The following is a 17,331-nucleotide window of genomic DNA, read 5'->3' as shown; positions in this document are numbered from 1 at the left end:
AGAAGTATTAAAACAATATTTCTATATTATAAATTCATGGCTCAAAAATTACATATATTTTATATAAATTTAAAATGGTGTTTTAATTAAAGTGGCTTAAGGGATAATTTTTTGTTTAAGTTTTTTTTTTTTAATTTATTTATTTTATTTTTGGCTGCATTGGGTCTTCGTTGCTGCGCATGGGCTACTCTAGTGGCGGCGAGCGGGCTTCTCATTGCAGTGGCTTCTCTTGTTGCAGAGCACGGGCTCTAGGCGCGTGGGCTCAGTAGTTGTGGCTCACAGGCTCAGTAGTGTGGTTCACGGGCTCTAGAGGGCAGGCTCCGTAGTTGTGGCGCGTGGGCTTAGCTGCTCCGTGGCACGTGGGATCTTCCTGGACCAGGGCTCAAACCCGTGTCCCCTGCATTGGCAGGCGGATTCTTAACCACTGCGCCTCCAGGGAAGCCCCTTAAGGGATAATTGAATGCTTGTCTGCTGTGCTTTTATTGTGTTTATCAATACAGTTGAAACTCTCTTAACCAGCTTCCATTCCTCCAGCTCCCCTGTTTAACTGACATTCTAAATTCCCTCTATAGAGCTGTGGTCCGCAATGACCGCACGAGACTAATGGGCTACTGCAGGGCACCCTGTGCCTCTGCTCCCACCAGCCACCTGCAAACTTACCAATAGTCGGCTGGCTTTGTTCCTAACTAGTTTTACTTGTTCTTGTAATTACATAATTCAGTGAAATACTTAGTAAACCCATAACATATTAAAATGAAACGTTTTTTCTGTGAAAAGTAAGTTGAACGCTTGGGGGAAATTTGATAAAGGTGAGTCACTAAAAAATTGCCAGGATGTGGGTGGCACAGTTGTGAAAGATAGGAGAAAAAAAATTATTCAAAACGTATAAAGATTCTATACTTAGATTGTTTCACAACTGTAAATCCCCATTCTACTTTTTAAAAAGAAGCAAAACAAATTTGGGAAAATTAGATGATGTCTTATGGGTGTGATTTATCAAAAAAAGATACCAGGGAACTGTGGTCAATAGCCTCAGACTCAAGAAGAAGCCTTGGCTGGCCTACATCAGGAGGCTGGCACACCAGCGCACACTTACTTGTGCCTTTATAGGTACATGTGTCTGTTTTAAGTTCCTGTTAAATGGTTTCCCGCTTTAACCAACGTTTTCATTAATCTACTAACAGTCCAGATCACTTCAGGTAAAAGAATTCAGGTGAAAGCTCTCATGTGCAGTTCTGGCTGGTCCATGTGTGAGTGTGCATGCTTGGGGGTGGGAGTGGGAGTGTGTGCCCTGGAGCCCGTGCAGAGTTTGAACAGGATGGGTAGGCGTGGGAGGTGTGCTTAGGCTGCAGCAGTGCTGCAGGTTAGGTGATGGCAGTGAGCATTGCCCTGTGGTTCTGTGGGCCTGGACTGTGAGTCCATGGCCAGGTGCTCAGCCGTGCCTGACATGTGGCCGGCAGCTCCCAGGGTCCAGCTCTCCCTCTGCTCAGGAGTGGGGTCACGCCGTGGCTAGTGCTCTTTGTAGTCAGCCTGGGTTTTGGAATCACAGCCCTGCTACTCATTAGCTGTGTGATGTTGAGCCAGTAACTTAACTTCTCTGAGCTTTATATTCTCCATTAGTATAAATTGGCGTGTGTGTGTGTGTGTGTGTGTGTGTGTGTGTGAATGCCCTTCCCCAGTGGGTGGGTGTGTTAAGGTTATAAATAAGAACTGCCTAGCTCAGTGTCTAACTCATTGTAAGTGCTCAGTAAAAAGTGGTCACATGATCCAGTCCTGTTGGTATTGCTGCCACTGTTGTTACCCTGCCTCCATTGAGCCAATAAGTGAAGTGGATCTTTACCTTATTATCCATAAGTAAAGTAGAGGGTGCCTTTCTGGAGGATGGGCGTGAAGACCAGGGTGACTGGGAAGGTGTGCTTATCCTTCTGGCTTGCCTCTGATAGGTCTTCTGCTAGCCGCTGACCTGCTCTGACCCTTTGTCTTTTGCTTCCCTCTTGACCCCTCAGGCCAGGTATAGTTATCTGTGTACATGGCTGGCATTCTCAGGAGACTGTTCTGGTTTTGCTGGCTAGGACCATGCCTGGTGGCTCATCCCCAGTTTGTAACAGAGGGTGCGGCCCAGACCAGAGCAGGCAGATAGTTGGTGAATTTGGGGAAGTCGTTCATGCCCAGTAACTGTAACATGGTATTTATTTGTGGTTTTCCTTGTAAGGCACAGCTCTGACTATACCAAGACAGAATTTAGTCACCATGCTACTGCCCCACGCTGATGTTTTAAAGCCAAGCCTCCTGGAGAGGGAAGCATGAAGGAAGGTGACCGGCTTCCTGGTTGGCAGAGTTTCAGTGATTGCGGGAGTTGGCTGGGCTTTCTGCGCCTTGCTGCATTAGCGCCCAGTCCTCTCCGACAGCCCCTTGGGGAGCAAGGGTCATGCTCAGCAGCTCTGTCCCAGCAGTCCTCTCCACCTCCACTGGCCGCGCACTTCTGGGGGCCCACGAATCAGAAGGGCCATGGTTGCGTGACACCGCTCCATGAAAATTGCTGCAGTGGTGAGAGGAGCGATGGCTTTGGCTTATAACCCTGGCTGGGATGTGTGGGCGTCCTAGTCAGCATGGGAAACAGGCTCAGAGAACTTTGGTGCCTTGTTCAGGGCCACCGAGGGAGGGAGTAGTTGGCCCACGTCTGCCATTGTATTTGGAGTTGGGGGCTGGGAAGGGGAAGCTGCCTGGACCCTGTACTGTGCCGGTCCTGGGCCCACCTATGGCAGGGACCCTATACTCTCAGTGACCCGAATCAGTTCTTGCCACTAGTTCCAGCCTTTCGGGAGGCGTCTCATTGCCTTAGGCCGCAGGCTACACTGCTGAACGTGGCATTAGAGGGCCAGTGGGCTCATCTCCCCTGTCTCAGGCCTGCTTGGCCTCTTTCAGTTCTTCAAACACACTGTCTTCCCTACAGGCCCTGGTCAGGCTGACCTTTTGCTGGGAGGGCTCTCTCCTCCTGGTGACTCCCGGTCACCCTTCAGGGGAACCTCGTTCCGCCCACCCCCGTGCTTTTCCTTCACAGCCCTTACTACCACTTGGAATTATTCTGTTTCTTTGCATTCTTGTCTGTGGTCCACCTCCCTGGTGGGGCTGGGGGCTCCATGGGGGGGCAGGGACCCTGTCTGTCCTGGCTGGGTGTATCCCCAGCACCTCACATGGTACTTGGCATGTGGTGGGTGTCTGGAGCCTGCTTGAGGAAGGAATGATGAGTGAAGGGCTCAGTACCCTTCCCAGGGCAGAAACACTCTGTTCCCGCTGCTCGGGGTTTGTCTGTCCTCACCCTGTGCACACGTGCGGGTGACACTGTCCACCCCCTCCTGCGAGGGGCTGCAGTTCTGTGGGTGCTGTCTTTTCTATTTGGCCTCCTGGGAAGGGGTTTCCTTCTAATGAAGTGTTGTTCACCTTCTTGACTGGGAATCCACAGCAAATAATATACATTCATACATAAATGTATACTGTTTGTAAGCACACAAAACTGAAACAGAAATTTCATACAATTTTAACTGTTGTATCTAGTAAAGCTGAGTACTAATTTCTCTTCCAATGTATTAAAAAAATTCCCATCATGACCCTTGAAATTGATTTCATGGCTCTTTAATTCTATCTCCTGGCCCGCTAATGGGTTGTCACCCATAGTTTGAGAAGCACTGCTTGGAAGTGCTCCCCCCTCCCCCCAGTCATCTTTGCATCTTCCCCTCCCCCCTCCTCTGTGTCCTGGGTGCTCCATTGGATAAGAGGTAGTCCCTCCCTGCCTTTGAGGTACTTATAGTCCTCAGGGGAGACAGACAGGCAGGTCAGGAGTCCTGTCATAAGGCACTGTAGGGTGCGGTTGAGGGCTGAACCCAGCAGGTCATGCCTCCCCGGGTGCACTGAGCGGGGTGGTCGGGGAGAAGGTTGGGGAGGGCAGGCTGTGCCGTGGAGGATGAGTTTTAACTTAGGACTTGAAGTATGAGGTGGGACCTGCCAAAGGGAAAGGTAAGTACAGAGACTCACCTAAGCAAAGGTATGGAAGTCAGAACAGGGTTTCATGAGTTCACAAATTCATGTGCTGGGAGCTTAGGGTGCTGGGTGGAGGTGATGATCAAACAGTTGCTGAAGAGGCCGGGAGGCCCAGGGTGAAGGGATGGGGTAGTGTCTGTCCTTTGGGCAACAGGAAGCCGGTAGAGCTGTACCTGCCTGGAAATTCTATGATGAGATTAGTTTTACTTTGATTCTTTTTTTTTTTTTTCTTTTGAGGCAGTGCACATTTTATTAGATGTGTGTTCTTTAGAATAGGTGGACTCATTATCCACATTAAATGTATAGGATATTTTGGAAAGGGCCTTTCTTTCTTTTTTTAAAAAAAATATTTATTTATTTATTAAGGCTGCCCCGGGTCTTAGTTGCGGCACACGGTATCTTTGTTGTGGCATGAGGGATCTTTAGTTGCGGCATGAGGACTTCTTAGTTGTGGCATGCATGTGGGATCTAGTTCCCCAACCAGGGATCGAACCCGAGCCCCCTGCATTGGGAGTGCAGAGTCTTACCCACTGGACCACCAGGGAAGTCCCTGGAAAGGTCCTTTCTGATGACACTTCTTTCCCATTATGTCAACAATAAATATATTTTAACTTTAGACGTAATGCTCCAAACTTGAATGCCTGTTGAGATATGGACTGTAACAAAAAGTAGTCTTGCAAAGCCCATGGTTCGAAGGGCAATAGCTTATTGGAGGGTGGTTGTGTTCATTTGCTCTGGCTGCTGTAACAAATTACCATAAACTTGGTGGGTTAAAACAACATAAATTCATTCTCTTAGAGTTCTGGAGGCCGGAAGTCCAAATCAGTCTCACTGGGCTAAAGTCAAAGTGTCAGCTGGGCTGGTTCCTTCTGGAGGCTCCAGGTGGGAACGCGTCCCTGGCCTCTTCCAGCTCCTGGTGGCTGCCAGCATTCCTCGGCCCGTGGCCACCTCACTCTCATCTGCCTCCCCAGTCACGTCACTTGCTCCTCTTCTTATAGTGATATCTTCCTCTGCCTCTCTCTTGTAAGGACACTCGTGATGACATTTAGGGCCCTCTCAGATCATCCAGGATCATCTCCCCATCTCAAGCTCTTAATATAATCACATCTGCAAGTCCCTTTTGGTTATTTCTCCTTTTTTTTTTTTTTTTTTTAATCATTTCAAATAACATTGTCCTGGTATCCTTGTACATATGTCTCCATGTCCTTGTGAGAATCTATCTGAAGAACTGATTTGTGCGAGAGGAGATACTGCATCATCTTTATTAGGGTAGCTATTGCCAATCAGAGCCCCCCTGCCCCCACTTTTTGTTTCTCTTGACAGGGCTTGTAGTTAGGAGGGACGGAGCTGATTGGCTGCCCTGGAGGTAGCCTGCTCTCCTTCTGCCCCTGTCTTCCTGACACGTACAAGGTAGTGGCAGAGGCCAAAACTTGGCTGGGCAGGGTGCTTGTAGAGCTGTGAGCTCTTGAAGGATTTGATGGGGCGTTTTCCAGCCATTCTGTCAACTTCTAAAATTCTAGCTGATTATCCGAGTTGAAATGAATGTTGAAAAAATTATTACTGTTTTAGGTGGACATTTTAAACTGTATGTAGAGAAATTGAACTGAAATATGTAAACCTAGAAACAGGCTTTCTTATTAATTATATAGATTGCTGGTATTTGGTTTGTTTGTTTGTTTTTAAATTTTCCCTGGAGTATTTACAATGAAATAGGATTTACAATGTTGTTGCTGGTGTTTGTTTTTAAAAGTTCAGCCTGAACACTGCAGCTGTCAAGGTGACATTTGGCTGCCTGGTGGTCTCCTGCTTTTCATTTCAGATCAGAGTAGCTGAGTGTTTATTGAACAAAACAGCAGGCACCTAGCACGGTGCCTGGAAGGGCACAGAAGTTCTCTCAAAGGATTGTCAGATGACATTGGGTTCTTTAAAGGGCAAGCACTGTATGAGAACGGCCTCGAGCATCAGCCAGCAGAACCCCGTTTAAACTGGCAGTGAATTCTAATTAGTGCACAGGCAGGACACCTGGTCAGTGCAGAGGCCTCTGCTGACCAGAGCGGATAAGACGAGTGGTTTGAGAAGCGTATACTTTACTGACCCCCATGTTGCACAGTCACAGAATTGGGTTTTACCACTAAGATCTAAAGCAGGGATTGGCTCTATAGTGTTTCAGCTTAAAGAGGTTTTTGCTTTGAGCCTGATCTGGTTTCTTCATCACCTAAGGCTTGGCAGGTGGTACCTCCCCCAACCGAGGCTCAGTCCCTCAGCCACAGGCGAGAGCATGGCATTTGTGCAGGTGGGCCTCGTGACAAGGCAGGGGTGGCAAGACCATGTTGGGGAGAAGGAGGGCGTGTGGAAGTTCTGAGTCATTTAAGTTGCTGTTCTCTCTCCCCAGGCATGTTCTGTTCTTCCCTGTTCTCTCATTCCTCCCTCCTGTATCCACAGTTTAAGGACCAGGGCTGAGTAGCACAGTTTGAAGGCTTGGGCAAATGGCAAGGAGAATTTAACTCCTCACATTGATGGTGATGGTAGTAACATGCCACATGTGAGTGAAGGCTGCTGTGAGACCCTGGCCATAAGCCGGGCAACTGAAATTTTATAGTGTAGTGGGTCCAGTGTACTCAGCTAATTGTATCAAAGAAATGAGCAAAAGTATATGGAACATTTGTGAAAGTTTCTTTTTTTCCTGAGCAACTATTTTGAAATAGTTTTCTCCACAATTCTGTAATTTTTATAAAATCAGACTTTACTTCAACATTGCTCATTGGGTTATAGTGGGGATTTTACTAGCATTCCTCTATGCAGTTCTCTGGGAAGATGTGTAGCACAGTTGCCAGGCACTAGAAGAGACTTAGGAAATAATCAGTACATGTAACAAGCTCTACATTGTTTGTTTGCCAGTTCACTCTTGGTCCCAGTAAATAAACCATAAGAAAATTTTTATCAGGTGTAAACATATAAGCAGGTATAATTGCCAGGTTCCTGGTGACTCCTTGTTAAAACAATTAGAGTGATGGGAACATAAATGTTTTAGGTAATTTCTCTGCATTCTTCTAAATTCTTAAAACACTTTAATGAAATTCAAATAAAACAAAAAAAATCATGCTTTCAAAAACATAAAACATTGAAAATGACTATTTTACATGAGAATGTCATCTGATTCACACTAGAGATGAAGCTACCTTTTCATCCCCTACCTTTAATCTACGTCAGGAAACTCCAAATGATGCACATTTCTTCCTCTTCTTTATTTGTTTTTCTTTATTTTTAAATATTTCCTTATTTATTTGGTTGCGCTGGGTCTTAGTTGCAGCATGTGGGCTCCTTAGTTTTGGCTCGCCGGCTCCTTAGTTGCAGCACGTGGGCTCCTTAGTTGCAGCTCATGGGCTCCTTAGTTGCAGCACGTGGGCTCCTTAGTTGTGGCTCATGGGCTCCTTAGTTGTGGCATGCGAATTCTTAGTTGCGGCATGCATGCAGGATCTAGTTCTCTGACCAGGGATTGAACCCAGGCTCCCTGCATTGGGAGCGCGGAGTCTTATCCACTGCACCACCAGGGAAGTCCCTGTTTCTTTATTTTAATAACCTTATTGAAGTATAGTTTATCTATGTTAGGTGTACAGGCTGATGGAGTTTAGAGATTATACATAGTCATGTAAACACCTCCATAATCAAGATATAGAGCATTTCCACCACCCTACGAAGTTCCCTCATGCCCCTTTGCATGAAATTTTTAAGAATTTCATATATATGGAATCATATTGTATTTGTATGTCTTCTTTCATTTAACATCATCTTTTTGAGACTCATTTATTTTGTTGAGTGTTTTCATATCTCATTCCTTTTTTATTCCTGAATAGTATGCAGTAAGTATGGATATATCACAATTTGGTTTTCCATTCACCAGTTGACAGACCTTTGGTTGATATCCAGTTCATGGCTGTTATGAATAATGCTTGCTCTGAGTATTCACATCCAAGTCTTACATGTAGACATGTTTTCATTTCTTTTGGGTAAATATGTGGGATTGGGATTGCTGAGCTGTTTAGTTAAGTGTATATTCAACTTGATAACATACTGCCCTACTGTCCTCCAGGTGGCTGCACCGTTCTGTGTTCCCATTAGCGGTACATGACTGTGGCAGTTGCTCCACATCCTTCCCGACACTTGGTATTGCTGGTGTTTTTAACTTTAGCCATTGTGGTGGGTGTGGTTCATTTTGGTTTTAAGTTGCATTTCCCTGATAATTAATAACGTTGAGTATCTTTTCATGTACTTGTTGGCCATCTGTATATCTTTGGAGAAATGACTATTCAAGTCCTTCACCCACTTTAAATTGAATTGTTTATTCTCTTATTATTGAGTTGTAAGAGTTCTTTATATTTTCTGAATACAAGCCTTTTGTCAGATATAGGTTTTGCAAATATTTTTCAAAGAAGAACTTTTAAATCTTGATAAAGTTCTTTTATCATTTTAATCTGTTACAGATTGTGCTTTTTGTGTTCTGTGTCGGAAATCTTTGCTTAACCCAATGTCACAAATATTTTCTTCCCTGTTTTCTTCCAGAAGCTTAATGGTTTTAATTCTTACTCATTTATATATTTTAAGTTAATTTTTATGTATTATGTGAAGTAAGGGTTGAAGTTCATTTTTTCCCATACAGATAACCAGTTGTAGTACCACTTTTTGAAAAGACTGTCTTTTCCCCATTGAATTTCTTGGGACCCTTGTTGAACATCAGTTGACATTATTACATGCTTAACATTGCCCCATGGCTCGTTGATTCTTCCTTCGTCTTTCTTCTCTCTGTTTTATTTTGGATAGTTTCTATTGCACTGTCATCAAGTTCACTAATCTTTCCTTCTGCAATATCTCATCTGCTATTAATCCCATCTAGTGTATTTTCATCATAGACATTGTAGTTTTATCCCTAGGTTATTTTTAATTGAAGTATAGTTGATTTACAATGTTATGTTAGTTTCAGGTATACAGCAGAGTGATTCAGTTATATATTCTTTTTCAGATTCTTTTCTATTATAGGTTATTACAAGATATTGAATATAGTTCCCTGTGCTATATAGTAGGTCCTCGTTTATTTTATATATAGTAGTGTGTATATGTTAATCCCAAACTCCTAATTTAACCCTCCCCATCCCCTTCCCCCTTTGTAACCATAAATTTGCTTACCATAAGTGTGCTTTCTATGTCTGTGAGTCTATTTCTATTTCACAGGTAAGTTCATTTATGTCAGTTTCTTCGATTCCACATATAAATGATATCATATGATATTTGTCTTTCTCTGTCTGACTTACTTCAGTTAGTATGATAATCTCTAGGTCCAAGCATGTTGCTGCAAATGGCAGTGTTTCATTCTTTTTTATGGCTGAGTAATATTCCATTGTATATATGTACCATCTCTTCTTTAACCATTCATCTGTTGACAGGCATTTAGGTTGCTTCCATGTCTTGGCTATTGTAAATAGTGCTGCCGTGGACATTGAGGTGCATGTATCTTTTCAAATTAGAGTTTTCGTCTTTTCTGGATATATACCCAGGAGGGGGATTGCTGGATCATATGGTAACTCTATTTTTAGTCTTTGAAGGAACCTGCATACTGTTCCCCGTAATGGCTGTACCAATTTACATTCCCATCAACAGTGCAAGAGGGTTCACTTTTCTCCACACCCTCTCCAGCATTTATTGTTTGTAGACTTTTTGTTGATGGCCATTCTGACTGGTGTGAGGTGATACCTCATTGTAGTTTTGATTTGCCTTGTTCTAATAATTAGCAATGTTGAGCATCTTTTCATGTGCCTGTTGGCCATCTGTATGTCTTCTTTGGAGAAATGTCGTATTTAAGTCTTCTGCCCATTTTTTTGGTTGTGTTGGGGTTTTTTTTTGTCTGTTTTTTGTTTTTAAATATTGAGCTGTGTAAGCTGTTTGTATATTTTGGAAGGTAATCTCTTGTTGGTTGTGTCGTTTGCAAATATTTTCTCCCATTCTGTAAGTTGTCTTTTCATTTTGTTTCTGGTTTCCTTTGCTGTGTAAAAGCTTTTAAGTTTAATTAGGTTCCATTTGTTTATTTTTGCTTTTGTTTCCATTACTCTAGGAGACGGATCTAAAAAAATATTGCTGTGATTTATGTCAAAGAATGTTCTGCCTGTGTTTTCCTCTATCTCTAGAAGTTTTGATTTGGATCTTTTTCTCACATCTTCTGTATCTCTATTTAACATGTTCAGTTTTTCTTCTAGCTTCTCAAACATGGGGAAACAGTTATAGTAACTTTTAAAATCCTTGTCTACTAATTTTATTATTTGTCATTTCTGAGTCTGTTTCTGTTTAGTGATTTTTCTCCTTAGAATGAGTTGTATTTTCCTACTTCTTTGCACGCCTGATAATTTTTTATTGCATGCCCGAATTTTACCTTTCTGGGTGCTAGATTTTTGTGTGTGTTCCTGTACATATATTCTTTTTTTAAAAAAAAATTATTTATTGATTTGTTTATGGCTGTGTTGGGTCTTCGTTTCTGTGTGAGGGCTTTCTCTAGTTGCAGCAAGTGGGGGCCACTCTTCATCGTGGTGTGCGGGCCTCTCACTATTGTGGCCTCTCTTGTTGGGGAGCATAGGCTCCAGACGCGTAGGCTCAGTAATTGTGGCTCACGGGCCCAGTTGCTCCGTGGCATGTGGGATCTTCTCAGACCAGGGCTCGAACCCGTGTCCCCTGCATTAGCAGGCAGATTCTCAACCACTGCACCACCAGGAAGCCCCCTGTACATATATTCTTAAGCTTTATTCTGGAATGTAGTTTAATTACTCAGAAACAGTTTGAAGTTCATTTTTAAGCTTTTTTAGGTGGTATGAGAGCGGACTTTAGTCTAGGGATAATGTCAGTAACCTTTTTCCAAGTACCAGCCTACCATACTCCATGACGTGTGAGGTTTTCCACTCTGGACGGTGGGACTAGACACTATTGTGTGAGCCCCAGGGATGGTTCCCTCTGCTCCTCTCAGGGGGTTCTTTCCCCATTCTTGGATAGCTTTCTTACACACAAGCCTGATAGTACTCATCTGGAGACTTGGGAACCCTCTGATGTTTCTGCAGCTCTCCATACAGCTCTTTTCTCTCCAGTACTGTGCCCTGTGAACTCCACCTGCCTTGGGATTCCCAGCTCTGTCTTATCAATTCATGGGAGAGCGCCACCTGGGTTCCCACCGCCTGCACCGTGGCCTGGAAAGTCTCTAGGCAGTAAGCTTGGGCAGGGGTGGGGCTTACCTCGTTTGTTTTCCACCTCTCAGGGATCACTGCCCTGTGTAGCCTGATGTCCAATATCTGAAAATCATTGTTTCCTGTATTTTGTTCAGTTTTTCAGTTGTTTCAGATGACTGTAAATCCAGTCCCTCTTAGTCCATCTTCACTGGAAGTAGAAATCCCAACCTAGTTTTTAAAAGTTTTAATGAAATAATTTTAGCACACAGGCAAGTGTAAAGTATAGTAAATTGATTACCTGGGTAACCACTACTAAACTATATAATTTTGTCATATTTCTGCTGCACTTTTTAAAACATTATAGATATGGTTCAAATCCTTTCTTGTCTCCATGATCCCATTCTTTTCTTGCCCTTCACAGGAGTAACCAGTGTTCTGTATTTGATAATTATCATTCTTGTGTGGATTTTTAAGCTTTACTACATATGTGTGTATCTATAAATGATATCTATTAATAGTATTATCTTGAAGATTTAAAAAAAATATCATGTTGTACATGTCATTCTTCAATTTTCTTTCTTTTCTTATTCAGCATTTAAAAAATATTTGTCCCTATGATCCATGTAGCTTTAGATAGAATGTACATTCCACAAGGACAGGAATATTTGTTCACTAGCATATGCCAAACACTTAGAACAGTGCCTGGCACATTGTAGGCACTTAATTAATATTTGTGGAATGAATGAATTCACTTTAAGTGATGTATAGTCTTTGATCGTATGAATATGCTACAGTTTATTTATCTGTTCTCTTGTCAGTAGATGTTTAGGTTGTTGGGGTTTTTTGCCAATATGAATAGTGCTGCAGTGGATGTTCTTGTTTGTGTCTCCTTGTGCACATGTTGAAGAATCTAAGAAATGCTGGGTCGCTGGGTCTTAGGGCAAAAACTTCTTCAACTTATCTGTATGTTGCTGAATTGTTCTCCATGGTAATAGTTCCAGTTTATACTCCCACCAGCAGTGTATGAGAGTTCTCATTTCTCCATATCCTCACCAACATTTGCTATTGTCAGATTTTAGTTTTTGCCAAGCGTATGTATGTGACCATTTTTAAAAAAAATAAAACATTTCATTTTTCCCAATAGAAATTCAATGTCTTCTTTTCGCCCTGGGAGAGGGCATAACGACAGTCGCAGGAGTGTGTTTTACACCAGTGAAGAGTGGGAGCTCTTAGATCCAAGCCCAAAGGACCTGGAGGAGTCCACGGCACAGGAAGAAAGGAAGAAGCAGATCCCTGAAGGAAACAAAGGTATGGGCGCGGTTCCTGCTGTCTTTCATTCTCTCCGCTGCCATCTGTTAACCACTGGTGATGTGGGAGACCCTTTGGTAGCAGGTATCACTGGGAGCATGAGACCCAGCGGGAGTTGTGTTCTCTTTGTGGGAAATAAAACATAAAGGCTTGAAAATGAGATGTCGCAAGAAATAAATAACTGTCCAACCCTGCGGTTCTGAAACCTTTTCAGGAGGTAGAAGATCTGGAAGTCATGGTGCTCTTTACAGAAATACTGATTTAAGAAAACCTAAAACTTTTTATTTATAGGAATTTGTTAATGCACACAAAAGTAGCAACTGTAGTGTCACATTCCACAGTTTTGAACTTATGGCCTCTCTTTTTTCCTCTGTATCTCCTCTGAGCTCCTGCCCCTCCTGGCACCCACCACCAGCTGGGTTATTTTAAAGAAAGTTCTAGATATTAGTCCTTTGCATCTGTAAACATTTTAGTATGTATCTCCAAGAGATGGCTTTTTAAAAGAACCACAGCTTCATCGTTATACCTAAACACTTACAGTAAATCCTTCTTGTCTACTTCCCCCGTTGTTCCATAAATGTCTGCTTGCAGTTGGCATGAGCAAATGAGGGGCTAACAGGCCCCCAAGTGTGTTTAGTTGTGTGTCTTCTTGGGTCTTTTTCAGTCTGAACAGCTCCCTGGTTTTTTTTGTCTTCCGTTTCCCTTGCCACGCCTGTTGAAGAAACAGGGTCTTCATGCCGAGGAATTGCCCACATTCTGGATTTCGTTAATTATATTTTTGCGGGGTCACAGAATATACTCCTCCATCCCTGTATTTCCTGTACACTTGTCGCTAGAGCAGAGGCCTGCCCAGATTCAGGGTTGACTTTTAATTATGACGAGAATATTTTGGGGTGGGGTGGGGGCTAGGGATGCTGTGTATTTCTTGTTGCATCACATCTGTAACCACATCATGTCTGCTTTTCCCTCTTTTTGTGATGTTAAGGTCGATCAGGATTTAGGGTGTCAGCCTGACCCGTTCATACATCTCTCCATTGGCATTTTGCCTAATGCGTTAAGCAGCCCTTCATGATCCTACATCCATTGATCCATTGAGGGAATATTGATGTTTTAAATGTAAAACAACAATAAATAATTTTGAAATTCTGCCTTATGCTTCATTCTGGCACGAGCTGGCAGGATTAGGAGGCAGGATTTTAGGAAATCTTTACTGAGAGCACATATTTACTGAAGGTAATATTTTTTTCTGTCCCCTGGGAAAGGACCACATGACTTGCTTTGGTGGGGAGTTTACTTGTGATCCCCAGGATGGTAGCATGGAACCCTAAGGTCCAGTGTGACGTGGTGAAGATGTGAGTCACGTGCCTCGTGACCCAGCACGTGGCACAGCCAGCGGGGCACCCAGGAGAGGGGCTCATTGTCAACTGGGAAGGCCTTCTGAGGAACAGGGATTTGTGTTGGGGATTTGGATTGTTGAAGGTAAACATTGTTGGCTCTGGCTTCCCCATAGAGACTCTAGGAATGAGATGGAAGGGTGAATGGTAGCAAGATTGGGAAGGAAGAATCAGTAAGGCTTAGTGACTCGGGTGGGGCAAGAAACTCCCAGCACCCCTGCAGAGCAGCTTCTTGTCTGGGAGCAGCCTTCTCAGCCTCTGCCCAGCCCCTGATCCCTTTGAGAGGGAGCCTGTGTGGAAGACATGGAGGGACAAGGATGTCTCTGGATTTTTATCTTGCTGATTCATGGATATTTCCTGTAACGGCTCCAAGAATCAGCCTGCCAGCTTCTTGTCCGTGTCATTCATGGGAAGTAAGCTAATCTTCATACACACAGAAAAGTCCCCCAATCAGGAATGTGTAGCTCAATGGATTTTCACAAAGTGAGCATATCCATGGAGCCAGCACTTACTTGAAGAAAGAGGACAGTACCAGGAGTCACAGCCTCTATCCCCAAACCCCTTCCAGTCACTGCGTCACCTCCCACCCCCGCCCCCGAAACCACTGTCCTGACTCCTAACATCATAGACTTGTTTTGCCTGTTTTCTAAAGTTATATAAATGGAACCTATATAGTATGTACTCTCCTCTTTATATTTTTAATATATATTTGAATTCATTTACACTAAAATTTATTTGGATCCCTCAATATTTTTAAATACTCGTTTTTAAGGAAGAGAATAAAATGTGTTTACAATTAAGAAAACATAAACTCAGGGTTTTTTTGCTTTGTTTTTTTAGTAAGGACAGATTAGCTAAAAATAAGCAGCCGGGGATCCCTAGTGTATCTCTAAGTCCTACCCTCTAACTCTTTAGATGCAGGCCCTGTCCTTACTAAGGTGCCCGGGGGAAGGGACACCTTGTGTTCAGGATGCTGTAGGAACCTGGAGCAACCACGTTCTTCCCTGGTCTGTGTCTCTGTTCTCTTTGGTCCTCACAGTACCTGAAATAGGAAAATGGTGATGTGAACGCATAGGCTTAGAACTGATCTTTTGGAAAATAAACTTAACATTACAAAAGAATCTTGAGAGAGTTGAGTACAGTTTTGTCATAAATTCCTCCTTAGTACTAATGTATAGTCTGACTTTTTTTCGTCTGTCTTAATGCAAAAATTGAGCAATCAAATAGAGAAAGCTTTCTTTAAAAGTGATCACATGAAAGATCATCTTTGGTTTTAAGCTTGGTTATTATCAAGAATGAGGTAGGAGCAGAGAGTGACGCATGCAGAACTCCTTAGAGGATGATAGATGGAATGTTAATGTATTTTACTGGAATTTCCAAAAGGAAAATTTGACCTGAACTTAAACAAGTTTTGTTTTTATGTAGGAGTAACTGGCTCAGGATTTCCCTTTGATTTTGGACGTATTCCCTACAAAGGAAAACGCCCTTTGAAAGACATGATTGGATCGTATAAAAATCGCCACAGTAGTGGTGACCCTTCAGCCGAGGGGCCATCGGGCAGTGGTAGCACCAGCAAGCTGGCCTCCGAGATGCAGCTGCAGGTCCAGAACCAGCAGGAAGAGCTGGAAAGGTTAAGGAAAGACTTATCCAGTCAGAAGGTAATTCTTCTTCCTCACATTTCTATCTCATCTCATGTCAGCAGGCCAGGGACCAGAGGAGCAAAACCCGGCTTTCATGTCTCTCTGACTCCATTATTTCCCAGAAGGTGCTTTTCCCCTAAGAGTTGTATGTTGCCATGGCTACCGACCTAGGCACTGCTGCTCTGCTTGGACATTTGAAATTCCGACGAGAGTGAAGACCCCTCAGGGTGGGTCGGGGAGGGTGTTGTCTGCACCTTGCCCATGCCTGCCCTGACGTCAAATCTCTCTGAGCATAGCTTCAGCCCAAGGCCCATGAACAGTTGTTAAAAGAGTTTCCACATCCTGTTAAACAGCAGCTTCCTTTTGAGCTGATCACACCTAATTATACTTAATTCCTCAGCAGGTCAGTGAATTTAGACCTCAGATTTTTTAATACGGATGAACCTTTACTGGGAGCCATTGCTAATTGCAGTCTGCCTGTCCACTATTTCCTGTTTCCTATTATTGTTCTCTACAGACAGCCTTTATGGAATAAATATTTTTCCTTCTCTATTTTTGAGATCCTTCAAGAGGAAGTTGGGTATTAAAATATTTCCAGTAAAGTTTCTGCATTTGCTCAAATACCAATGGTTGCTCCATGCAGAGTTGCCATGATTTCTGCTTTTTCTCCCGTCTCTGCTCCCCACTCCATCCTCCCCTGGCTCCTAGGAGCTCGTGCGGCTTCTGCAGCAGACGGTGAGGTCCTCCCAGTACGACAAGTACTTCACGAGCAGCCGCCTCTGCGAGGGGGTCCCGCAGGACACGCTGGGGCTTCTGCACCAGAAGGACGACCAGATTCTGGGCCTCACCAGCCAGCTGGAGAGGTTCAGCCAGGAGAAGGAGAGTCTTCAGCAGGAAGTAAGGACGCTGAAGAACAAAGTGGGCGAGCTCAGCGAGCAGCTGGGGATGCTGATGGAGACCATCCAGGCCAAGGACGAGGTCATCATGAAGCTCTCCCGGCAGCTCAGCGAGTGCGAGGGCAGCGTATCCTCTCCCACCTCCATGCCCAGCTCTCCTGTGGCCCTCCCCACAGCCAGGGACCAGCTGGAACTGGACCGACTGAAAGTAAGAGCAGGGCGTGGGCCCCTGTTATTGGGACAAGAAATCCAAAACCCGCTAACAGCCTGTCTGTTGATGTCACTCTAGAGCTGCTAGCCTCAGTGAGCTAATTTGGTGTGACAGCAGAGCAGCTGTGCCTTTTTTTTTTATAAAACATGTGCCACAGGACTTCCAGTCAGATATTTACTAGGTTTCTAAGAAGCTTCCTTGGAAAATGAAAGTCTCAGCCCGTCGATGTCGCCATAGCTCAGAAGAGTTTCAGATCTTTCCCCTCCCTTGCTTTCAGGAAGCTGCGACTTCTCTTTCTTTTTATACACCCTTAGGACTTTATTACTCCATGTAACCTGCAGAGGCTGTTTCTTGCCCCCTCTGTGCGTGGATGCACACCCCATCATTTGCATAGCCCGCCCCAGGACATAATGGAGGCCAGGTGAGGGAACACTGTTCCCAACAGCTAGTGTGGGGTCGGGCGGGAAAGCAGACCCTGGCTCCCAAGCACGCCGGGGAAGGGGGCCTGCTCAGAGTCCGTGCCCCCCATGCCTAAGGCAGGAGGGTCCTGACACTCAGAAGGGAGGGCAGAACTCTCTTCCCAGTGTCCCTTTCGGGCTGGCCCTGGGGATGGGAGGCTGGTTCCTGAATGGAGGTGACTCTCCC

At 44.1% G+C, this 17,331-nt stretch overlaps 1 protein-coding gene across 5 annotated transcripts in view; it reads left to right on the top strand.

Moving 5' to 3' along the window:
- Window positions 1–17,331, top strand: part of TBC1D2B (TBC1 domain family member 2B) — an 89,050-nt gene that overhangs the window by 40,676 nt on the left and 31,043 nt on the right. For all 5 annotated transcript variants that reach the window (XM_007198507.2, XM_057544782.1, XM_057544784.1 and 2 more), the window contains 3 exons: window positions 12,382–12,545; window positions 15,365–15,597; window positions 16,288–16,683. In XM_007198507.2, the coding sequence (XP_007198569.2) occupies window positions 12,382–12,545; window positions 15,365–15,597; window positions 16,288–16,683 (793 nt within the window). The remainder of the gene's footprint in view (window positions 1–12,381; window positions 12,546–15,364; window positions 15,598–16,287; window positions 16,684–17,331) is intronic.

Source organism: Balaenoptera acutorostrata, chromosome 3 (genome assembly GCF_949987535.1).
Source record: "Balaenoptera acutorostrata chromosome 3, mBalAcu1.1, whole genome shotgun sequence".
Classification (NCBI taxonomy): Eukaryota; Metazoa; Chordata; class Mammalia; order Artiodactyla; family Balaenopteridae; genus Balaenoptera; species Balaenoptera acutorostrata.
Note: the sequence above shows the minus strand (reverse complement) of the source record. Positions and strands in the feature narration are given on the sequence as shown.